The 26,556-nt window shown below is 18.7% G+C and overlaps 5 protein-coding genes across 5 annotated transcripts; 2 read left to right on the top strand and 3 right to left on the bottom strand.

The window, feature by feature from the left end:
* Positions 1-1,024: 1,024 nt before the first annotated feature.
* On the bottom strand, positions 1,025-13,078 carry ApiAP2 (transcription factor with AP2 domain(s), putative; the record flags this gene model as incomplete). Its single annotated transcript, XM_028671280.1, has 1 exon — positions 1,025-13,078. The coding sequence occupies one exon, from the start codon at positions 13,076-13,078 to the stop codon at positions 1,025-1,027; it is 12,054 nt and encodes a 4,017-aa protein (XP_028527948.1).
* A 1,627-nt stretch (positions 13,079-14,705) lies between these two features.
* On the top strand, positions 14,706-15,796 carry PMT (phosphoethanolamine N-methyltransferase, putative; the record flags this gene model as incomplete). The annotated part of the gene is made up of 4 exons (XM_028671281.1): positions 14,706-14,766; positions 14,888-14,918; positions 15,010-15,092; positions 15,177-15,796. The coding sequence occupies 4 exons, from the start codon at positions 14,706-14,708 to the stop codon at positions 15,794-15,796; spliced, it is 795 nt and encodes a 264-aa protein (XP_028527949.1).
* A 1,235-nt stretch (positions 15,797-17,031) lies between these two features.
* PGAL8A_00254200 (conserved Plasmodium protein, unknown function) lies at positions 17,032-17,973 on the bottom strand (the record flags this gene model as incomplete). Its single annotated transcript, XM_028671282.1, has 1 exon — positions 17,032-17,973. One exon carries the CDS (start codon positions 17,971-17,973, stop codon positions 17,032-17,034), a length of 942 nt encoding a protein of 313 aa, XP_028527950.1.
* A 2,339-nt stretch (positions 17,974-20,312) lies between these two features.
* On the top strand, positions 20,313-21,683 carry PGAL8A_00254300 (tRNA guanosine-2'-O-methyltransferase, putative; the record flags this gene model as incomplete). The annotated part of the gene is made up of 1 exon (XM_028671283.1): positions 20,313-21,683. One exon carries the CDS (start codon positions 20,313-20,315, stop codon positions 21,681-21,683), a length of 1,371 nt encoding a protein of 456 aa, XP_028527951.1.
* A 1,905-nt stretch (positions 21,684-23,588) lies between these two features.
* PGAL8A_00254400 (conserved Plasmodium protein, unknown function) lies at positions 23,589-26,147 on the bottom strand (the record flags this gene model as incomplete). Its single annotated transcript, XM_028671284.1, has 1 exon — positions 23,589-26,147. The coding sequence occupies one exon, from the start codon at positions 26,145-26,147 to the stop codon at positions 23,589-23,591; it is 2,559 nt and encodes an 852-aa protein (XP_028527952.1).
* Positions 26,148-26,556: the final 409 nt, after the last annotated feature.

The following is a 26,556-nucleotide window of genomic DNA, read 5'->3' on the forward strand; positions in this document are numbered from 1 at the left end:
GGTTTTTTATTAATGTAATGTATTTTTTATTAATTTAATGTATTTTTTATTAATGTAATGTATTTTTTATTAATGTTCACGTAATATATGTATTTGTGATATTTTTGCAAAAACTTTTCAATTGTTATTTTTTAATTCTTGAAAAAAATTATTAATAATTAACAATAACACTATATATATTTTTAAAGTAATTCATTCAAAATAAATTATATATTTATTAATATAACTTTTTAACGAATTAACAGATAAACTTTTTTAATCATCATATATAAATATTAAAAAAAAATTTATTATAAATGTTTATTACTTATCATAATATACATTAATTAATTATAAAAAAGTTTTACAGTTCATACTTTTACAAATGTTTTTTATTAATTTAAATGATTTTTTAATAGAATTATACTTATAACATCACTCATAATATATTTTTAAACTTTGCCTTTTAAAAACATTTTTGTAAACAAAAAAAATAAATATAACATTACGAATTTTAAAAAAGCGATAAAAACTGTAATACCAAAAAAAAGTTTAAAAGAAGAAACGTAAAAATGAAAAATAATTGAACATAAATATATTTATTTTTAATAGCTAAATAGGCTATATATCATTAAAAAAAATATATATATATATATATATAATATTTCTGAATGGTTATATATATTATAAAAAATAGGAGAAAATAATATGAAAACAATTACACATTTTAATGAAGAAAAATAATGAATATGTATGTCAAAAGTATACATTCAAGCATAAGTATTTTATTGTAACAAATTTAAATAATATACATATGGATATATATATATATATATGAATTATCGAAGCATAATTTATATTTAAACATAAAATAATATTAAAAACTGCTTGTGAATTATAAATAAAATAAACAATAATAATTAACAAAAAGAAAAAATATGAACTTAAAAAAAATATTAGTAAATGAATTAATATTTTTACATGATAAAACTATACTAAAAGAATTTTTTCTGTTTTTTAGTTTAAAGACTAAAATCAAATTTTTTTACTTATTTTTTTTATTTTTAATTTTCTTTTTTAAATTTTTCATCCTGTGAAATGATTTTAACTGCATCCATTTTTCTCTGTATTCAATGGCTAATTTTCTTGCTTGTAAAAAACCAAATGTCTTTACTAAAAATTTTTTATCATGTCTTCTTCCATTAAAAGAACAGTTAACAACCCAAGCATGTGCATATGAATCATAATGAACTCCAACTTTTCTTGGAAATTTTTTAGATATTTCTGAACATTCTTTAATAAAGTTTTTTTTACATTTCCATTTTAGAACTTCTTCACGTGTGTTACGATAATTTTCAAAAGAATAAATGTCTGCATATTTCATTTCTATTTCATATATATTATTGACAAATGAATCAGATAACCACTGGCAATTTAATAACATAAAAATTCCTAAATGTTCCTCTTTTTTATCTATTTTTTTAAATATATTTGTTTTAACTTCATTTTCATTAAATAATTCATCATACTTTTTTTTTAAATATTCATCTTGTAAATTATTATCAAAAAAATTATATATACTTTTACTCAAAATTTTCTTATAATAATCTTGGTTTAAGAATGATCTGTTACTGTTTTTGCATTCTTGATAAAAATTGTTCTCCTTATTAAAAAAATGCTCTGAATCATTTTTTTTTTCTAGATTGTCTTCATCAACTGAATTATTGACATCATTTTCTTTATAATCATTTAAATGAAAAATGTTTCTTTGTTCTTGGTTAACTTCCTCTTTTAGTTCATTATATTTTTTTTTCTCAAAGGAGATATTTTTTTCTTCAAAGTTATATTTATCATTATCATTCATTTTATTAACACAATTAATATAAACATCACTATGACTAAAAGTATTACTATTATTTTTATTTGTATTATCATCATTTATATTTTCAACTAACATGTTATTAATTTGTTTAGTACACATGTGACTTGTGATACTATCATTAAACTTTTTATTATTGTGATTTAGTGAACTCCTTTTTTCTGATTCATTTGAATTTTCATTAGAACATATACTATTTTTATTTTCACTTAAATCATTATAATTTTCATGAGTTTTTAGTTGGCTTATGTTTCCTTTATCAATAAAATCTTTTGTGTTGCTAAAATTCGTTTCTTCTTTTTTTGTTTTCTCATTTTGTGTAGGATAAGTGAAATTATAATTTTTTCCTTCATTATGTGAATTATTTCTATATATCGTTTTATTTTTTTCATCATCAGTAAAATATAGAGGAATGTTTTTCTTATCACATTTTTTTTTGCGAATAGTTAGTAAATCACTGAACGTATTAGAATGATCTCTCAAAATATAACTATCAAGATTTTCTTCCTTTTCATTTTTAATTTCATTTTCATTATTTATTTCATATTTATAAGTAGATATATCATTATTACTACTATCATTATTGATATTGGATAAATTTTCGAATGAGCTATCACATGAATTGTTATTACTGAATTTTTTGTCACAAATATCCTTATCATTACCTCCTCTACTACTATTTAGGGTACAATTTTTATCCAAATAAATCTGTGAATCAATATTTTCGTTAAAAATATTTTGATCAACTTTAGAGTTATTAATATATATATTATCATCTCTTATAGATGTACTGTTACAACTATTTGAAAAAAAATTGCATTCCTTGTTCATATAAAGTTCACTGTATAAATATTTGTCTTGCATTTCATAACTTTGATAATTATCCAAATGGACATACTCATTAGGAAACATTTGATCATATTCCTTATGAAGATCTTTTTCAATATAGGAAATTTTTTTATAAACTATATCGTTTTTAATTATATAATTCGATGGTGAAAAATAATGAAATAAATATTCTAATGAGATTAATTCCTCTGAAGAATAATCTAAAAGATTGTAACTTTTACATTCTATGTCACTTTCTAGTACCAAATCTATTACACCAGATATATTTACTGGATGGAACTTATATTTATATAACAAACAATAGTAGCATTCAATACATCTGGCTCTAGCATTTTCAAAAGAATATTTACGAACTGAAAAAGAAACTATTATTTCTTTATTATTCTTATTTAAAAATAATACTGCCCATAAAAAATAACCAGATAAATAAACAACACCTTTAGGAAATTTTAATAATTTCGATTTTTTGGAAAAATAATTTCTTGTAGCTGTTATTAAATTTATAGGTTCTATTTCATTAGATAATTTATTATGTACTTCAAAAGGCAAGTAATTTAATGCATTTTGTTTGTTTCTAGAGGATAAATATATATATTTCATTTCATTAAAATAAATAATTTTCCCATAACAAACTAAAAATTCTTCATACTTCTTATAATAATCTATATAATCATATATTGTCTTATAATTATTCAACTTATTTATAGTTGTCAATTTATTTTTAAATATAACATTTTTTATAAAGTTTTGCATTTTAGTTAAATGAGAAACAAAACTCTTTCGATATAATATTGCTAATGCTTTGGATTCCATAAAACCATACTGGAGGATTGAAAAACACTTTTTTTTCTTTTTTTCATCTATATCAATATAAGTGAAACACCATGATTTCTTATATTTTATGTAATTTATTCCCCTAATATTACTTTTAAGATGCCTTTCATTAACGTCATTTGTAATATTTGCTTTTTTTTTTGTGCGTTTTAAGATAGAGAAAATTTTATAATTAAAAATGTACAAAAAATATAAAGGAAATATCATGTGCTTCCATGGAGTATTTAATTTTTTCTCGAAAATTATTTGAAGTTCTCCAATATTTTCATTTTTTCTATTATTATTTTTTACTTTTAACAAATATGATTTATAGAATGATTCTATTTTACTTCTAAAATAATCATGATAGGTTTCCTCTAAATCACTTAATTCTAGCAAAATCCATCCTGTTTTCAAATTCAAATACTTTATGAAAACATTTTTTTCCTCTTCAGTAGTACACGAGCATTCACTCATATATTTCAATAATTTATCCTTGTAAATATAATAATTTTGATCATTCACATTTTTATTACCTACATATATATTTTTTTTTTCTTCACTAAGCTCATCTGCATATTTAAAACTGTTTTCATTCATATTATTATTGTTTCTATTGTGATCAATAGAAAAATAAGAATCAATTTTATTTTTATTATCATTTTCATCAGAATCATTTATTACCTTTTCATTTGGAATATTTCTTTTTTTTTGTATATTTTCATTTGTTTTATCCTTTTCTATATCTGTTACTTTATTTTCCTTTGATTCTTTTGTTTTACTTATAAATTCATTGTCTTCTATTGAATTCATGTCGTTCATTAAATTCATCTCTTTTGTCCAAAAGTTTTCTTTTATTGAATCATTTATTCCTAATGAATAAAAATTACTAATAATTTCTTCTTCATCGACAGTGTCAACCTCCGTCAGTGCATCATTATCATTCATTAAACAATTTTCTTTAAAATAATTATCTTCACTAATCATATTATTCTCCTTTTTCAAATTATTAACTTCCATTTTATTTAATAATTTATTTTTGTCTTCTAGGTGAAAATTTTCCATTAAATATTCACTGTCTATTGCGTTATTTTCATTTATGGCTTTAGAATCACCAGATATGTAATTTTTGTTTAAATAATCATCATCATAAAACTTTTCAATTTTTTCTAAAATAGCATCGTCATCTATAGAACCATTTTCGCACAACGAATATATTTTATTAAATAATTCATTTTCTTTTATTAAACTATTTTCATCCATTATGTCACTTTTATGTAATATATCTACATCACTAACTGATTCATTTCCATCTGTTGAATTTCTTTTTCTTTTTTTTTTATTCTTATATTTTATAAAAGAATTATTCTTTGCATTCATCAGTATGCCTTTAGAATTACTACTAGATATATCATCTGAAAGGCTCCTCAAATTCATGTTATCATTTTTGTCATTATTACTTGAATTTTCTTTTTCAAGTCTATCATAAGACCTTGTTTCATTAAAATTCTCACTTGATACCAAATCATCATAAGGTTCATTTATTTTATTAATTTTTCCTTTTTTTTTTTTTCTTGTATATATATCAATAACATTTTTATAATTTTCTTTATTAGATTTTTTTGTGATTTTATTCTCATTATAATCAGAACTTTTAGAATTTAGTTCCTTCTGATTTAAAAAACTTAAAAAATGTTTTTTATTTAAAAAAGAATCATCTTGATCAGTTTTTTTTAAATTGAATGAGTTTTTTCCTTTTTCAATATTGCTATTTTCATTTATATTTTCAAGTAAAACATTATCGTTTTGTAATTTATCTATATCACTAAAACTTTCTAAATTGTTCTTAGGATGAAATTTATCCAAAAAATTTTTTTTTTGTAGATTCATATCTTTTTCCTTCTTATTTTTCTTATGTTCATAATTATTACTACATTTTTTTTTTTTATTTTGCTTATTTTTATTTTGGTAATTTTTTTTTTTATTTAAAAATTTATTTTTATTAGTGTTCTTTGTATTTTTATCGTTCAAATTATCATTGTTGTCAAGAGAACAGCTATTATTGGTATCATAATTTATTGGAATATTCATATTTTTTCTATTTGATGAATTACAGTTATTTTCATTAATGTTCTTTTTATTTCTTTTTTTAGAAATGCCTTTGACTTCATTACTTTTTGATTTTTTAATTTTATTACTTTCATCTGATGAATATTTTTTTTCCTTCTCATCATTAAATAAATTTAAAAAGGCATTTATATATAAAATGTCTCTGTTAATATTATCCGAATTATCTTTTTTTTTTTTATCATTGGTAGTGTTCATTTCTTCATAATCATTATTTAAAATTGCATTAAATTCTTCTTTGGCTTGCAAGGAAAAGGCATATGCATGAGAATCAGGGTTTAAATTTTTTAATCTCCATTCTATTGATTTTTTTTTAGCTAATAAATTTCCGTATTTAAATGAAGAAAAAAATTTCTTATGTCTTACTCCGTCTTTATATACGAATGTTGACCATCCATTCCTTGTGGGATCGTAAGATATACCTCTATACTTTTTTCCAATTAACTTATCAGTTATTTCCAACATTTTTTTTAATTTTATTTTATTCACGTTATTAATCTTATCTTCATTTTCTATATCTTTTATCTCTGCTATGTTACTTATTTCTTTCTTAGATTTTTCATCGTATTTTGTTTCATTTAACTGTTTTGAATGATCCTTTTCATATTTCCATAATTCTGTTGCAGATAAATTTTTACTTATATGGTTTGAATTTCTAGAATGACTTTTTGTAATGATTTCTGATGTAACATCTTCAATTAAATTCTCATCATTAGAAAAATTATATTTTCTTTTATTTTCCATTACATTTTCTGAAAAATCTTTTATATCATTTGTTTTCAATTTACTTTTGTAATTATTATTATTAACATTTATGAATTCCTCATTTTCCAATGAACTACCATTAAATTTTTCAAAATCACTTTTATGAAAATTAATACAAGAATTTAAATTATCATCACATAAAATATTTATCTTTAAATTTTCTTTATCTCCAAATTCATTATTTAGTAGTTTATTATTTGGAACTTCATTATCTATAAATTTATTTTCTATTATTTGACTATTATATATATTATTTTCTAAATCATTTTCTAAATCATTTTTTAAATTGTTATAATTTAATAAATGGGATGAATTATTGTAATAATTTACATTATCATTTATTAAATGATTATTTATAATATTATCGTCAATTTTATTATAACTTTCCGTATTAAAATTTATTATGCTTCTGTTAATTGTGCTATTATTTACAATATCATTGCTCAAAATATTACGATTTAATAAACTGTTATTACTATTATTTATATTTGTATCCATTATTAAATTACTATTGTTGTCCATCATTAAAGTATTACTAATATGATCATTACTCAATATGCTATCATTCAAATGATTATTTATATTATTATTTTCTACATTGTTATTAATAATTATATTGTTCTTATGTGAATTTATATCATAATTTAGAGAATCATTAGTTAATATGTTCTGTGAGTTTGCAAAATTTGATGGAGTAATATCTCCAATGTGATCGTAATTTTCTTGATTTTTTATAATAGATAAAGAATTTTTATTTTCTTCGTTTTCATTTAGTCCAAAATTATTTTGTAAATATGTTAAATGGTCATCAATTTTTTCATTTTGATTATTTATGTATGAATTATTATTTTTTCCTTTTAATTTTCCAAAGTAATTGTTCTCTTCAATTTTTGTTGTTTCACTTATATCATGCTTTATTTTGGGAGATTCAAATAAATTTTCAGAAATAGACACATTAGTTTCCAAAGAATTGTTATTGGAATAATTATTCATATTTTTACTAAAAAAATTACTCAATTCATGAATTGGAGTTTCACTATTATCATTTTTCCTTTTCATTAAAAGGTTATCAGAATTATTAGGTTTTAAAAAGAAATAATTATAATTTAACTTTTCATTATTTGTGCAATGATCAGTAGTATATTTAACTTCTGGTATCATCATTTCATTTTCTACATTTTCTATTAAAATATTTATGTTATCATTATTAATATTATTACTATTACAATTATTATTATTGCTATTATTATTATTATTATTATCGCAACTATTATAATTATTATTACTGTTATAACTATAACAACTATTATCATTGTTATTATTATTATTACTATTATAACTGTTATCCTTATTATTAATATCATCCTTATTATTATTATTATTACTAATATTATCCTTATTATTATTATTATAATTATTATTACTACTATTATCGTTATAATTATTATTATTACTACTAATATTATCCTTATTATTACTATTATTATTATTACTACTATTATCCATATTATTATTATTACTAATATTATCTTTATTACTACTATTATCCATATTATTATTATCATTAGAAGTAGTAGCAAATGTAGTATTATAATTGGTAATATCGTTATCTTTTATATAACCATAAACATATTCGTTTAAAGGAGAAGTTTTTTTATTTTTTGATATGTTATCAGATAAAAAAATATTTTTCTTCTTATTTAAAATAATATTATTTTTATTTTTTCCTGATAATACTAAAGAATTATTTGTTTCTATAATATCATTTTTATTATCTAAAGATAAATTTTCAAACGAATTTTTAAAATTATATAAATTCATATTTATATAATCGCTTTCTTTTTCAAAATCATCATTATTATTGTTAGAATTATTTTCATTATTAGTAAAAATAAAAGAATTTTCATTCGATTTATTTGAATTATCATTTTCCTTTTCATTAATGTAGACATTAACTTTTCCACTAGTATCACAAAAAAGAGAATTATTCATATTTGTAATAAATTTTTCATTATTATCTTTATTATATATATTTACATTATTGTTATTTAAAAATATATGGCTCTTTTCATTACTTGGAAGTAATTGATTGCAAAATGATTCTTCACCCATATTGTTAGAATTTTTAATTTCATTAAAATTTTTAAACTTTTTTTCATTTTCTTTATAAGCATTTATTAAATAACTATCATAATCAGATAAATTATTATAATAGTTTTTGGATAAAATAAGTCTTTTAAAAATATCATCTGTGCAATTTATGTCATATATTATATCATTTATATTTTGATTTGAAGACAAATTGGTATTTTCAATATTTTTCATCAATTTATTTTGAATATTATAATCTTTTTTGTTTAATGATTTGTTATTTGAAAAATTATTATAATTACTAGATGAATCGTTTAACTGATTATAATTTAAGTCTTCACTATCTAATAAGCCATTAAAATAATAACTTTTAAGCTTTGGTTTTGTATTTGATATGGTATCATTACTGTTGGAATTCCATAACCTTGAAAAATTATTCGATTGATCATCTAATGATACCAAATTATCATATTTATTTAAATTGAATATCTCATTGTATATATCATTTAACTCATATTTTATTTTATCTAATAATTTTAATGTATTTTCTTCATAAACTAAGTTATTTCTATCTAATTTTATATTAGATATGTTTTCGAATAATTCATCATTTTTTAAGTCATCATAGGCAACAATTTGATTATTAAATGTATAATTTCTTTCTCCTTCATTAATGTTGCATACATATTTTGGAGAACTTTCTTTTTTTATATCATGCATAAAATTATTATCATGATCATACTCTTTCTCATATAATTTGTTGTTAGATAATTCCATGTTATCCTCAATAGTTTCAATTGAACACCTTTTTTTATCATCAATTATTCCACTATCTCTTAAATTTCTTTTATTTTCTAATGTTGATTCTTTTTTCCTATTTATCATATTAGTTATATTATTAATTGAATTCATTATATTTTCTAGTTTTCTATTAATTTCAAATAAGCATTTTTTTTCTATTTTATTATTTTTATAATTTGCATCAATATCATTGTATTTCATTATTTTATTATTAGATGATGGTACTAATATTTTACTATCATTTGACTTTAATTCATTAATATGAAGATTTTTATTAGTTATACCTTCTTCTATATCTATGCTATCTTTTGAAATATAATCGCTCTTCAAAGAATTTTTAAATGCATCAGAATCTTTCTCCTGATTGTAATCAATGTAATAATTTATAGAATCAGTTTCATTATTTTTACTGGATTTATTTTTATTTGAATAATTTATGTCATTATTTATTTGTAGTAATATATTTGAAAAATTATAAATAATTTTCTGATAAATAATATATAATGTTAAATGAAGTTTATGAATTTGTGAGGCATTTTTTTTATCCATATATAGCCAAACTTCCAAAGATGGGAAAACTGGAGGTTGGGGTAATAAGATTGACAATAATTCTCTAAAGTAAGAATGTCTGTCATCAAGAGAATTATAAATTTTTTTTTCATTTATATTTTTTGAGAAAATTTCCTTTGCTAATTTTAATATTAAACTTCTATTACTTAATAGTTTATCATATAATAATCGCAATGATTCTATATAGTAATCTAAGTATGAAAAATAACTATTTATTCTTGGAATTTTATTTAAAATTTTATTCTGTACATTGTTTAAATTGAATAATATCAATTGATCATTTACGTCATTTTTTACACTGTCATTATTTTTAGGAGGTGAATTTTCATTTTTATATGAATTATTTATATTTGCTAATAATGATTGCAAATATAAATTATAAATCATTTTCTTTTCAAATAAATCTTCATATTTATTATTTAATTCATTAGTATTATCAAATAAGCTAAGCTCAAAAGAGTTATCAATGTTCTTATTTTTTAAATTATATAACATTTCAGAATTATTGATATTTTCTATTTCTTCATAAGGGAATTCTCTATTCCCACTTAATTCATTAATATTTTCTTCATTTTTTTTATTTTTTTGAAATTCATTAGTAAAATATTCTTTTTTTTTAAAACTTGGTTGTGTATTCTTATTTATTTCGTTAATTATAGCATCATTTTTCTTTTTATAATTAATATACTGAATATCAAAATTATTAAAATCATTTTCTAGATCATCATTTCTTAAATTATTTAAACGACCATTATCATTCATTCTTGAATTTGTTGCTTCTGAATATTTGGAATTGATTTTTTCATTATACAAAATATGTTTTATGGTTTCATTATCATTAGTAAAATTTTTAAATGTATTACTTATATTATCATTTTTTGATGGAACTTCTATATTTTTATTATGATTTATCTCGCTATTATTTGCTGCTCTTTTTTCCTCGTTAAGTAATATATTACAAAATCTATCTATATTTTCTTTTTCTCCATTTAAGTAATTTGTATCTATTTCTGTTTTTTTTAATTGTGTTTTATTATTTTCAATATAATTATTATCATTAATAAAACTATTATAATTTATATTATTAATTCTGATATCTTGTTCTTTGTTATTTCTAATTGGACTACTATAATTACTATCCATGAATTCTTTATGTTTAGTTATCAAATTATTTTTTGAAAACATATTATAACATTTTTTATTATAGGATCTATTATCCATTGTAAGATTAGGGAATTTATATTCTACATATTCATTTTCTTTTTTATATGATATATTATTTTTTCGGATTTCTTCATTTTTATCATTTACATAATTTAAATTACTTACAGAATTTACAATAAAACAATCATTTTTGTTATGTTCAGAAGTATTTATTGATTCATTGTTAGTATAATTATTATTATTATTATTATTATTACTTGTAAAATTTTTGTTAATGTAATGTTCATTTTTTGTAGATGAATTATCATTAATATAAATATTATTTTCGTAATTATCTCCTATATGGCAGTTTCTATCACAATTAACATAACTGAAACCATTTATGGAATCATTATTAGTATGTAAATTATTAACATTATTATCATCATTGGTAAAATTATAATTAGGAGACATATATGTACCATAAATGGAATAAATATTGTTATTATTATTATAATTATTTACATTACAATTATATTTATTTAAGTAATTATTACTTATATTATTGTATTCTGTGTTATCACAATTCATTAATTTTAGGTTATCCACTGCATTCATGTTATTCATTATATTACTTTTAATAAATGTATCATTATTATCTTCTTGCATATTATAATTTATTTTGTCAATTATATCATTTTTTAAAAAATACGTTTTGTTATTATTATTAACATTTTGATTATTCAAATTGCTATTAATCATATAACATTTGTTTATATTATTATTGATTTTATTAGAATTCGAAGAATTATCATACGGTATTTTTGAATTATCAGATTCACTATAATTTCCATTTTTATTGTTTATCTTATATTGATCAATAAAATCATTTTCTATTTTATCATTCCACATATTATTCTTATAAAAAATATAATCATTTTTATTACAATCCTTTTTATTATTAAAAAAATAATTTTTAGGAGTATTAATATTATTAATTAAAAAATTTTTTTGGGAATAATTTACATTATTTTTTTCTTCATTTTTTTCAATTATATAATTATTCGAATTAACTATTTTTTTGCTTAACCTATTTTTATTTATTATAGGAATTTCTCCAGTTTTGTTTAAAATATTTTCATTTATCATGTTATCTGAATGAACCATAACTCCATTTTTTTCATTACTATATATTTTGTTTTCAAGATTTAAAAAAGCATAATTATTAAAATTATCATTATTCATGTAACCATTTTCTAAGTCATCTTGCTTAAGATATATCTTATCATCATTTCTTTTATAGTAATTCTCTTTATTTGTATCATACGTATTCATATTTTTAATCTGCAAATTATTTTCTTCTACTTTATTTTTATCTTCAAAAGGATTTTTACTTCTATTATAAATTAATGTGCTCATTTGATTTTTCATTTCATCATTTTCATTATATACTATATAATTTTCATTATTTGATAAATTATTTAAAAATGTTTCACATGGATTCAATTTATTCGTTGAAAATTTTGAAAAACTATAATTTTGAGTTGAATTATTTTTAAAACTTAAATCCTTTTCTTGAAATATAGTAGTTAAAACATTTTTTTTATTAAAGTTTGAATATGTTTTTGAATTTTTATTTGGTTCTTCTATATTATTTTCTTTTGAAAAATTAGCTAATTGTGTTTTTTCATTCATTTTTTTGCATAAAATTTCTCTATTTTTTAGATGATCATGAGGGATATTTTTTTCATTAATTATAAAATCCTTGTAATCGTTTGCTTCAATATCATTTTTCTTGTAATAACTTTTTTGACAGTCACTTGAATTTTCTTTTAAATTAAATTTTTTATTTTGAAAAAAATTTATATGTTTTAATGTATCAAATGATGTCAATTTTAATTCATTTAAATAATCAAATGAATTATTTTCATTAACTAATTTCTCATTTTTTTTATTATTATATTTCTTATTTTTTTCATAAATATATTTTTTACTGTTATTTAATTTTTCAAAATTTTGTTCATTATCTATTGTATAATTTATTCCATTACCATTTTTCATATTTTTTTTTATGTATTAAAATTAAGATCTTTAATACTATATAATTTTTTTATTATATTATTCATAATATGATTCTCTTTATCTTATAGGCATATAATAATTAAAAAACAATTCTCTTAAATTTTAAAATATTTTTTTTAATGAAATAAATATTAACACTATTCATTTTATACTCTATATTAGCCGTTCATCCATTTAAAGTTAAAATAATTTTTTTTTTTTTTTAAAAATATGGAATTTATGTTTTAATTAAAATGAAATTTGAATGAATTAAATTTTAAAATAATTCAAAATATGAAAAAGAAAATTAAAGATATAACATACTTAGAAAAAAAACTACAATAAAGTAATTGAATATTATTAATTTATAAAAAAATATATACATATGAAATATTTCAAAAAATAAAAAAAAAAAAAAAATTTCTTTTTGATCATTCCTTATTCAAATAATAGTTGAAATGCTTCAAAAAATTAATGTTGGTTCTTTTAATTAACAAAAAAAATTTTTAGAGAACAATTCAACTGTACATATTGGAATAATTTTTTATTTTATGAACAAATATCATTGTATGTTGTATAAATCATCTATGAAATTATTAAAAATTTCTATGCATGCGATATATACTTTTCAGAGTTTTATTTTCTTAATAAATTTAACAAAGTTACTACTTTTGTAAATTCTTAATATTATAAATAAAAACTCTAATTCTTAATTTTCTTATTTTTTTTTTTTTTAAATAAATAGTCATACATGAAAAAATTAAATAAATACATTTAAAATGTTTAAGATAATTTTTAGTTGTATTTTCCAATGAAAGTCCAAACATAAGAAATAAGGGAATTGCTTAAATTGGTAAATTAATTTTTATAAGAACCATGCTAATAAGAAAAAAATCTCTTTTATTTATTTTAATTTTATTTTTTTTCTTTAGAGTTATTAATCTTAATTTTATGTCTGAAAAAATGAAAAATGTTGTTTTTATTGTATATTTCTAATAAATAAAAACTAGAAAATATTAGATTAATTACCTTAATTTCTGGCATGCACCTTCTAACTTAAAAATTGATGTATTTTTCTTAAACTTAAAAAAAAAAAAAACATTCAAAAAATTTAAATGCTTTCATATATCATTTATATATGAATATGATTGTTAATATTACTACAATGATTTTATTTAATATTTTAAGATAGTAACCAAAAGAAATAATGGTAGCAAGATACTTTATTTTTAACTATATACAAAACAATCCTGGTGAAAATTATTTCACAGCCGAATTTAAGATAAAAACAAATTACACGAGTTATTATATTGATTATTGCAATAATTATTTTGTTCTTTACGAATGAATATTTAAAAAAAAAAAAAATAAAAATAAAAATAAATAAAACATAATATAAAATAAAAAATAAATTATAAAAACTTAAGTATTTTTTTTACGTTTAAAATATTAACAAAATATGCTTGTTATTTCTAAGAACATATAAATAAAAACATACTTTTCATTATTTTATGAAATAAAAACATTCTTTTTTATAATTTTATATATTTTTTTTTATTTAATCTTCATAACGAATTATTTGAATTAAACTCTTTTTATTATAATTTTAATTTTTTTCATTTTTAATATGGAGAACAAATTTAAAATAGATAAAACATTCTTGGAAACCAATCAATATACTGAAGAAGGTAATTAAATTACATAAACTTAAAAATAAAATTATCAAATTTAAATATGAACAAATTCATATTTATATATATATATGTATATATATATATTTATGTATATTTTTTTTTAAAATATACACAGGAATCAAATCTTATGAATTCATTTTTGGAGAGTAATAATAATAAAAAAAAAAAAAAGAAAAAAGTAAAATACATGTAATTTTATTTTTATTTTATTTTATTTTTTTTTTTTTTTTGTAATAGTAATTTTATATCATCAGGAGGTTTGGATGCAACAATTAAAATTTTAAGTGATATACAACTGAATGAAAATTCCAAAGTTTTGGGTATTATTGAAGTGAAATCCATTATATATATATATATTTATATATATTTCTTTTTTTTTTTTTAAAATTTTTTTTTTATTATAGACATAGGATCAGGATTAGGAGGTGGATGCAAATATATAAATGACAAATATGGTGCACATGTGTATGGAATAGACATATCGGAAAATATGGTTAATATAGCTAAAAACAGGAATTCCGGAAATAAAAAAATTGAATTTGAGGCCAATGATATATTATTAAAAGATTTTCCTGAAAACACTTTTGATATGATTTACAGTAGAGATTCAATTTTGCATCTTTCCCTTGAAAACAAAAAGAAATTATTTGAAAAATGTTATAAATGGTTAAAACCTAATGGAATTATCTTAGTAACTGATTATTGTGCTAGTAAACCAGAAAATTGGGATGAAGAATTTAAAGAATATATTAAAAAAAGAAGATATACATTAATAACTGTTGAAGAATACAAAGATTTAATTGTTTCTTGCAAATTCGAAAATGTAATATCAAAGGATATAAGTGATATGTGGTTAGATCTATTAGAAGTGGAAATTAATAAATTAGAAGATAAAAAAGAAGAATTTTTGAAAAAATTTTCTCAAAAGGAATATAATTCTTTACGAGATGGATGGACTAGAAAAATTAAAGACAGCAAAAGAAAAATACAATTATGGGGCTATTTTAAAGCTGTCAAATTATAAAAAAATACATACGTATTTTTTATTAATTAAAAAGAATTTCATCTTTTCTAATAAAATTTACCTTATTTAAAAAGAAAAACAATAATAAAAAAAATAAATAAAAATACATATATATATATATATACATATATATATATATACAATTTTTAATTTTTTTCTGGTTAAAGGATATTTTCTAAAAAAAATACAACCATATGACTATTATTTTATCATACTAGACATATTTTTAATTATATTTTTACTTATTTTTCTTATGAAACTAACTTATATGTAGAAAAATAATTATTAATTACATAATTAACTATTCATTTTCTTCATTCATAACTTTTTATTATAAGTTATAAAATACAGCTTGAAAAAAAGAAAAAACTGTTTATAAATTTTAATAATATTAAATTAAAATTAATTTACACACCAAATTAAATTTAAATAAGTATATATATATAAAAAAAAAAAAAAAAAAAAAAAAAAAAAATAGAACTAAAATAAAAATTCAAAAATAAACAAAAAATTGTATATCTTATTAACGTCAATTTTACATAAATTTAAAAAGAAGAAATTAAATAATATAAATTAAAGAAATAGATAAAAATAAGATAAAAAAGTAAACAAACAAAAAAAAAAAAAAAAAAAAAATATACATAAACATTTTTATTTATTTATTATTTTTTTTTTTTTTTTTTGTATCATACATACATTATAAATAATTTAGGGTTTATTCTTGTTTTAAATTCATATTTAAAAAAGTGTAAAATAATATTATGCAAATATAGAAATGTAAAAATAAAAAAAAATTATTTTATGAAATTTTTTTTGGTAAAAATGAATTTATATAATATAAAAAAAAAAAAAAAATGACAAATGATTGTAGTCCTAATTTATAAAAAGAAAAAAAATAATAATGTTCTTTATAAATTAAGAAATAGAAACATAAATTAATTTCTTTTTAATGTATATATTATATAAATATATATATGAATTTTTAACGTAAAAAAAAAAAAATTTCTCTCCCTTTATATATATATAAACATATATATATATATAAACAATAACAATTTTTTTTTTTTAAGTATACATTAAATTTTTTAAACAAAATAATTTTTATATAATTTTATTGAGGAAAATATATATATATTTTTTTTTATTAAATGTAAAAATTATTAAATTTTGTATCAATTTTTTTATTTTCTCTTTATTAATAAAGTCTTTTTAATAAACAAAATTTAGGAAAATTTTCATTTTAATATAGTAAAACGTGGATGATCTTTTGAACAATTTATAACATTTCCAACTACTTTATAATCTAATTTTTGTCCTAAAAAATTAACCTCACTTTGTTTTTTTTGACCATATCTTGATAAATCTTCTTCGTCAACATATTCAGAAGATGTTAAGTATTCATTGTCTGAATTGGATTGCAAATCATTGAAATCTTCTGTTTTATTAGAAAAATTTATTGTTCTTTTAGTTTCACTATTATTTGAGGAAACATTTTCTTGATAGGAATTTTCTTTAGTTGTATTAGTAGAATTGTCTTTTTTATTTTTAATATCATAACTTTTTTCTTTTGATCTTAAAACTTTGATTGGTGTTTCAAATTCATAATTATTAAAAAATTCACTAGTACTTTCACTTCCATAATTTGGTTTATTACATTGCTTTAGTTTTAAATATGGAGAAGAATCCATTAAATTATGACAAAAAATATCATAATTATTTTCTGAACAAACATTTTCTCGTTTCAATTTTTTAATTGACAAATTTTCATCTTTATAATGATGTATTTGCCTGTCTTTCATATCACAAGAAGGTGTTTTATCTAAAGGTTTGAAATATTTTATTTCAGTGTCTTCATAAGATGAATATATATTATTGTAATTTTTATGTTCATCATTATAGTAGTTGCTTTCTGACTCAATTTCACTATTATAAAATAAGCAATATGCTTTCCTTTTTTTATTTTCTTTTATCTTTTCAGGTGAATGCTCTTTCATTATTGTATTTATAAAATTGCTATTAAAATTATTGAAATCAACAACTTTTATAAATTCATTTGTGCATGATTCATCTTCTAGATCATTAAAATCTTTATATAACTCAGGATTTTCCGATTGTTTAATCCAAGCTTTAATATAATTGTCTTCTTTAAAAGGTTCATTTTGAAAATTACTTTTCATTTTTTTTTTTTTTTCCTCTATATTTTTAACTATATAATATTAACAAAAAAAAAAAAAAATAAAAAAGAATTATACATATATATATTTATATATTTGTTTATTTGTAATATTTTTATATGTAAAAAAGAAAAAACATAACATATAATCATATGCTTTATTTGTATAAATGTTCATACACATTTATATGCAAAAAAGTGAGTATATATGTTTTAAAAAATATATGTTCTTAGTATTAATATATATTACTTTTTTTTAATTATTTTTTATTCTTTTTTAAAATATACTAAAAAGCAAATACTGAACATGCATATATGCACTTATTAAATAGAATACAAAAATTAATATTTATATTTAAAGTATTCTCTTATTATATTTTAATATTATTTATATTTTTATATTTTTAATTGCTATTCATAAAATCTTGGGCATTAATTTTTTAATTTTAAATAAAAAAGAATAGAAAAGGAACAAGAATTTTTAAAAATACATTATACTTCCTTTCTCTCTTTATTAAATTAAAAAAATTAATGCGACATCAAATTAAAAAAAAAAAAGAAAAAAAGAAGAAACAACATCTAAAATTTTGGACAAAGATACATTCACGAATTAAAACAACAAATATAATATCGTTTTCAATTTTTAAGAGTACACATTTCTGTTTTTAAAAAAAAATCTTAAAAAAAAACACATAAATATTCATAATTCATGTATTTTAAAAGGGTGCATATTTAAATAAAAACCATTATATTAACTTTTATATTTAAAAAAAAATAAAAAAAAAATACAATAAAATATAATAGTTTTATTAAACTATTTCGTTTTTATTTGTGTCCTCTGAGAGTTTTCTTCTTTTTTTTTTTTTCTTTTTTGTATTTAATGGCAATAACATTCATATATGCATACGTATTTTTTAATATGGTGCAAGCATTTTTAGCATTTCAAAATAATAAATATATATATTTATTTTTTAATATTTAGTGATATATCTTTAGATCATGCGTTAAAGTGATAATATACATACATGTATTTATGTATTGATATGTATCTTTATATGTATGCATATATATTTATGTTTTTTGTATTTTCATGTATTCATATAAATTTATTTATATAAGCATATAAATTTTTAAAAACTTAACATTTAAAAATCTAGAAAATTATAGCATTTTACAATTAAACAAAAAGATATACATATATAAGTATAAAATAATTAAAAACACTTTTAAATTATTTTATTTAATGTGCCTAATATTATTTTTAAAAATTAAAAAAAAATTAATTATGTACAATTTATAAAACTCATGATAACATGATTGGACAAACGAAAAGTAAATGAAAATGTGTCATTAAAAAAATAGTATATAAGTAAAAAATACATATCTAAAAGTTAAGCAGTGCTTTAAATAAAACAGCTTTTGTAGCATTTAATTATTCCATATAATTATATTACTAATTTAGCTGTATTTTTTATTTTTTATTCTTTATCCCATAGTATGCATACAATGATTAATTTTAATTATTTCATCGTAGCGTGTATTTTCTTTTTAATTTCACATATTTTTCTTTCTTTTTCATAATATTAAAAAAAAAAAAATAATAATTTAAAAAATTTTTATTTATTTTTTATTATATTTTCTCGATATATTGATTTCTTTTATCTAATGAAAGCATAAATTGTGCATATTAATAAAAATATATGAATTTGTTTTTTTTTGAGTTGAATATATATAATTCAAGAAAAATATTTTTTTTTACTACATGTATCAATCAATTTTGATATTTTTTCCTTTCATGCTTAATATTCATTTTGTAAATATTCATTATTTTTTTTCAAAATGCATGTGTGCATCGTATTATTTTAAAGATTTTGATGAAAGTGAACAACAAAAAAAAAAAAAAAGCAAAACTAAAAGGTGACATGAAATAATACCCATGATAATAGAATATGAGATCATAAAATATTGCAAAAAATACAAATATGAGGTGCTAAATAAAACATATATGTGCATATATATATATATATATAATTATTAAAAAAAAATAATATAAAAATTATTGAAAATTCTTATGTTTTAAGAATAATATATTTGTTGCATTGTAATATAAAAAAAAAAAAATAAATATATAATGTAAAAAATTAAAGAATTAGATATATATAATAGTTATCTCTTTTTAATTTTTTTATTCATTTTTAAGTTTTTAATTTGTGCTTTAACATTTTTCTTATTTTTATTTTGCATTATTTTTAATTTTAGTTATATATTTATATATTTTTTTCAATATATACGTATGAATGTATGAAGAAAAACATGTAAAAAATATATTAAAAATTAATAAATATGTCATATCTCATTTGGTTTAGTAGCCATAATAGATATGATAACTGCAAAATTAGTGAGTTAAAATCATTATTGGAAATATTTGGTCATAAAAGAAATGAATTATGGTTAAATGAAAAGCAAAACAATTATGAGGGAGAAGTTTTTTTAAAAGTAAATATAACTGACGAAGAATTATGGAAAAATATACAATCTAGAAGTATTTTAATTAAGGGAGTTATTGATTTATGGAGCGAAGGCATATCATATAATGACTTACAAAAAAATTTAATTACCAAAAAATATCTTTTTGAAAGAAATTTAAGAAATAAAAAGTGGTGTTTTTACTTTCATTCTTTTGGTAAAGTGATAAATCAAAATGATAAAAAGAAAAAGATGGATCATTTTAAAACATTTTTTGATGAATATAAAGATATTGATATAATAAACCCAGATGTACAAATTGCATTATTTGAAGAGTACGATAAAAAAAATTCAGAAATTTTAAAAAAAGTATATTTTGGTAAATGTATTGTACTAAGGAAATATCAAAATTCAATTTATAATATAAACAGCGAAACTAATGAAAAAACAAAAGTTTCATGGTGGAAAAAATATGCTCTAAATAAAAGGCCAATATTGGGACCAACCACAACTGACAATGAATTGGCTTTTATAATGTGTAATTTAGCAAAAGTAAAAAAAGGTCATATTGTATTAGATCCTTTTGTAGGATCTGGGGGGTTGTTAGTCTCATGTTCCATCTTTAATGCAATATGTATAGGTAATGATATTGACATAAGACTATTGAAAGGTTATAAATTATCTTATTTAAATCCACATATGAAACATCAAAGTAACAAAAAAAATATTTTTCAAAATTTTTTATACTACAACTTAAATATGCCTGATATTTTAGTATCTGATAATTCAAAGCCAATTTGGAATTTTTTCCATAAGCCATGGGTTGATGCAATAGTTACAGACCCTCCATATGGAAATAGAGCAACTGTGAGGATAAGTGTGAAGAATTCTAGTAATGCAAATAACAAAGAAGATAATATATGTAATGATGAATTAAGTGAAACTAGCCAAGTTATAAATAACTATGAAAAAAAATTAGGAAAAAAAAAAACAATGAATAACAAAACAATTACATACAACTGTACTGCAGCTGTTAGAGACTTGTTAAATATTGCATCACATACATTAGTTGATAACGGTATGCTAGTGTTTTTATTACCTGTTCAATTGAAAACCATTAGAGAAGAAATAGAAATTTTAAATCATTCAGATTTTTATCTAATTTCTTATGATTTACAAACTTTGACTTCTTTTTCTGGAAGACTTATAGTTTCTATGCAAAGAAAGAGTAGAATATTATTAGATTAACATCTTTTTCATTAAAAAAAAAAAAAAAAAAAAAAAAAAAAAAAAAAAAAAAGGTATATATGCGTTTAAATATATTGAGCCAAATTAATTTTAATGTTATTAATATTTGTAACTTTCTTTTATTATTAGATATGTGAAATAAATTAAAATTAAATAAATTCATTCCTATGCTTTCGAAAGTTCAATATAACTTTATTTTTACATTAAATTCTTTTAAATTTTATAATAAATTACTTTTTTTCATTTTTTTTTTTTTTATCTTTAATTTTTGTTATAGTTTTTTTTTGTTTTGTAATGTGAATTGAGTGTTTTACATATAGTTATAAGTATCCTTATCTGTAATTAAATTTTGTTTATTAATTTAAGCATATGCTTATTTTTAAAAGGAATCATTTATTTTGTTAAATTTCATAGAGTGCAAAACTCATTAATTTGTGAAAACTGAATAAAATTTTTTTGTTTTTTATACAATATAAGAAGAACGAATTATTTATATAAATGTTTTGTAATTTTTCATTATTCTTTTTAATGGTACTATTAACAGTTTTTAAACACTTATCCAACACATATTTATTCGTAAATATAAATATATGTTCTTTTCTGTAGTAATTCATTTTTTAAAATATATAGTTTTATAAGTTAATCAGAAATACAAATAATAAAAAAAGGTATTTATAAAAATAACTTTGTAAAAGTAGTTAAAATGAAAAGTAAATATATGTTTATAAGATTTTAAGAGTTCAAAAAAATAAAAGCGTACTATTAAAAATATTAAAAAAGTGGAGCACAAATTATATATTAAATTGTAACGTTTTTATATTAATGTGTGTATCCAAATTATATACTTTAACTAAAACTTTTCTTATTTATGTATTATTTTTTTTTTTTTTACTACTTATTATTAAGAATAAAAAAAAAAGATTTCTAAATAATTATTCAATGATAAAATAAAAAAAAAAAAAAAATTAATACCACTCAACTGTAATCTGTAGTGAAAAATATTTTGCTTTTAAAGTGTAAAAATAAATAACACTAAATAAAAAAAGTATCACATAAAAATTCAAAATATATATATATATATATATTTTATTTTTATGTTTTTAAAATATATTTATAGGAATGTGCTAGGTCAATTAAATACATATATTCCATCTCATAATCTATATAAAGAAGAATCTATTAAAAAATTTATAAAAAAAAAAAAAAAAAAGTTTAAAATAAATACTAAAAACTATGAAAAAAAAAACATTAATATTTTTTTATGTATACATACGTCTAATATATAGATCAAAAGAAAAAATTTTCCTATTGATTCTTATTAAAATATAATAATTTATAATATAAAAAAAAAAAAAAATAATATTTTAAATAAATTAGAGAAAATTAAAAAAATTAATAAACAGATTTCCTTATGCAACATTTATTTGCAAATAAAAGAAAAGTAAATTAATAATAAATTTCTTCAAATGCACTTAGTGGTTGCAAATGAAAAAAAAAAAAAAAAAAAAAAATTAAATTATATAAATAAATATTTAAATAAATAATCATTTATTATGGAATAAATAGTATAGAAAATTTGTATTCGTAGAAATATACATATTAGTATATATAAATCATTACATAAAATAGTAAGGTTTAACAAATAGTCATAAATTTTATAAAAAATAATAAGAAAATATCAATATTTTTTTTTTTTTTTTTTTTTTTTTTTTTAAAATATTAATTTAAAAAAAAAAAAAAGAAAAAAAAAAAAAAAAAGATTATATAAAATGTAAGGTACTGAATATATATTTAAAGCTTGCATATATAAACTTATTTATTGTTATCATACTACTTTAGGAATTCTTCAAAAATTTTTTCCATACTACAAAAAGTGTTATAAAATTTTTTACTTTTAAAAAAAAATTATAAATCAGATATAGAAATAGATCCTGGGTTTAAAAAATATCTTTTAATATTTTCAGAAAGTTCATATTTTACATTATGCTTTGTCCAAAGCTCATTTAATCTATTTTCTTTATTATTTTTTAATTCTTGGTACTTTTTCGAAATTTCATTAATCTTTTTGGAAATAGGCTCTAAAAAGTTGTAAAGATTTTTCTTTGATTTGACTGATATATTCCTTTTATTTTTATCCATCATACTAGGTTTTATATTTATATCAGTTATGTGTTCTGATAATAGTTCTATCAATTCACTGATTTTTATTTCATCCATCTGAAAATTTTTATTACTTTTATATTTATCTGCTACTTTTTTTGAAAAAGTGTTTAATTCCATAACTGTTTGAGTTCCTTCAACAATAAATATATCATGAATTATTTCAGCAATCCATTTTGCATTTTCCAATTTTTTTTTCTCATCTAATAACATTTCATGTTCTTTATCGAATTCTATTTTAATTTCTTTAATAATTTTTTTTTTATTAGCTTCTTCTCTAATTTGTTTCATATTTTTAGTTTCTTTTTTTTTGGGAGAATCTTGATTGCACACATTTGTAAAAGATCCTAAAAAATTTGATTTTCTTTTATTTTTTCCCAATGGAGTTCTAGTCCTCTCTTTTTCTATATCTTCCAGAAATGTTCCATTCTTTCTTAAATCATTTGTAACACATTTTATTGGGCTATCTTGAATTACTATAAAATCATCTGCATTACTTTCTTGAGGTGTATGAGATAATTGAGCAAGCATTTTGTTTTCTTCTAATGTAACTGTTGGGAATATAATTTCTTTAAAATCAAATTTCGAATGCCATTTTTTTAATTGAAAATATTTTGGAATATAAAAATTTGGATTTAATTTTTTTAATAATTCACTGTGTTTTATATTTGCCCAATTAATAAGAATTCTTTTTAGCATTTCAATTTTATCATTTGCCGAATATTTATATATATTTTCACAACTTTCACTATGTTCCCTTATTTGTATATCTTCTATTTTTTTTCCAGTTATATAATCAGGATAAGATTGTTGATTAGCTTCAAGAATTTCTTTTGTAACAATTACTTTATTTAGTTGAATTAAACTAGGAGCAATCCATGCTAATTGTTTTAACGACTCTTCATTGAAGGAACTATATGGAGTTAAATAGGACATTTCTTTTTTAATTAGCTGATAAAAAACAGGTTGATTTTTTTGATTTCGTCTTGATATAACAATTAATAAATATTGATAAATCATCAATAAATTAATGGGAGTTTTAAATGTTTCATCTTTAAATAATTCATCTAAATCTATAGAGTAAGCTTCATATATAGGACTTAATGGATTTTGTTTCTCTTTAGATAGTAATTCCATTGATTTGAATTCTTTTTCTTCCTTATGTTTTTCACTCCTAATTACAGGTTTGATTTCGTAATCAATTAAACTGACAATTGTACTATCCTCTTCTTTTTCTTGGCTGTTGTCACTCCTAATTTTTTTAGAAGTTTCAATATTATTCTGATTATTAACTTTATTTTTATGAGCTTCACCTAATTCGTCCAAAAGCCTTTTCGTACTCACTTTAATGAAATCATTTTTCTTTTTTTTATTTTTTGGGGAACAGTTACTACTATTATAAATTTTCTTTATTTTTTTTATGGAATTAAATTCCTCCTTTTTATTTGGCCATGCATTATTTTCGTAGTTCAAATTTATTCCTTCATAATTTTCATTTTGAATCGATGAGTTATTATTGTTAAATTCATGTTCACTAGTCAAACAAACTTTATGTTTAAAAAGGGATTTAAAATCTTCATAAGATACAAAAATATTATTTTCTCCAGATAAAGGAAATTTACTTGGAGTTATTACATTATTTATATATTTAGGAGGATTAACATAATTATTAATAGTTATACATTTATTACCAATCAAGCTTTCATCAGGTTGAATCATATCCATTTCACATGGAGTTTTATATTTTTTTAGGGTAGATGGATTATCTATCCCTGTATAATATAATCCTACGTTGCTTTTTTTTGGAGTTTGCCATCCATTATTCATAAATGAAGAACCGTTTTGCTTCAATACATTACTAAAATTAGAATCTTCGTAACTTATATATCCATTATTAACACACTTATCTTTTATTCCTTCATTATTTTTATTATCAATATTTATACTATCACAATTTATTTTTTCATTATTTAAATTATTTAATTCATCTATATTTCCATTTGATTTAGAATCTATAATAATATCATCTTTTTCACTAGTTTCATTTTTAGGTTCATTACTATTCTCATCTATGCTCATTATTAAATTTTGAATGCCCATACTTTTTTTTGTTCTATCAAAGGCTCTTGGTGTTAATAAGTCTTCATCTATAATTTTATCTTCTAAATTCATTTCAATATTTTTTAAGTTAGTTGATAATAATGCCATGTTTATATTTTCCTTGTTATTATTTATTTTAGTCTTTTTTTGCATCTGTTTTTTTATTCTTTTTTCTTTAATATTATTGTTATTTTTTTCTTTCATTTCGTATATATATATATATATTTTTAAACATTAAGAATAAAAAATGACAATTATTATAAGAGATTAAAAAAAAAAAATTTACCATATAATATTTTATATATTTATATTTAAAAATATAAATATATATATATATATATATATATAAAATAAAAATGAAAAAAATTAATTACAAATATTTGGCATATTTTTTTTAATTATTTTAAAAATATAATGTCAAATAAGTATAATTTTTTTCATAGAATATAAAAATAAAATAATATAGTATAATTTAACCAAAATTTTTTTCTTTTTTTTTTTTTTTCATATCTTATAGCTATTGTATCATAGAAATTTGTACAATATTTATATTCCATGTTTTTATTTTTATGAATTTTCTTAAAATTAAATTTTTTTTTTTTTTTTTTTTTTT

The sequence above is a fragment of the Plasmodium gallinaceum genome (genome assembly GCF_900005855.1).
Source record: "Plasmodium gallinaceum strain 8A genome assembly, contig: PGAL8A_v1_76, whole genome shotgun sequence".
In the NCBI taxonomy this organism is placed as follows: Eukaryota; Apicomplexa; class Aconoidasida; order Haemosporida; family Plasmodiidae; genus Plasmodium; species Plasmodium gallinaceum.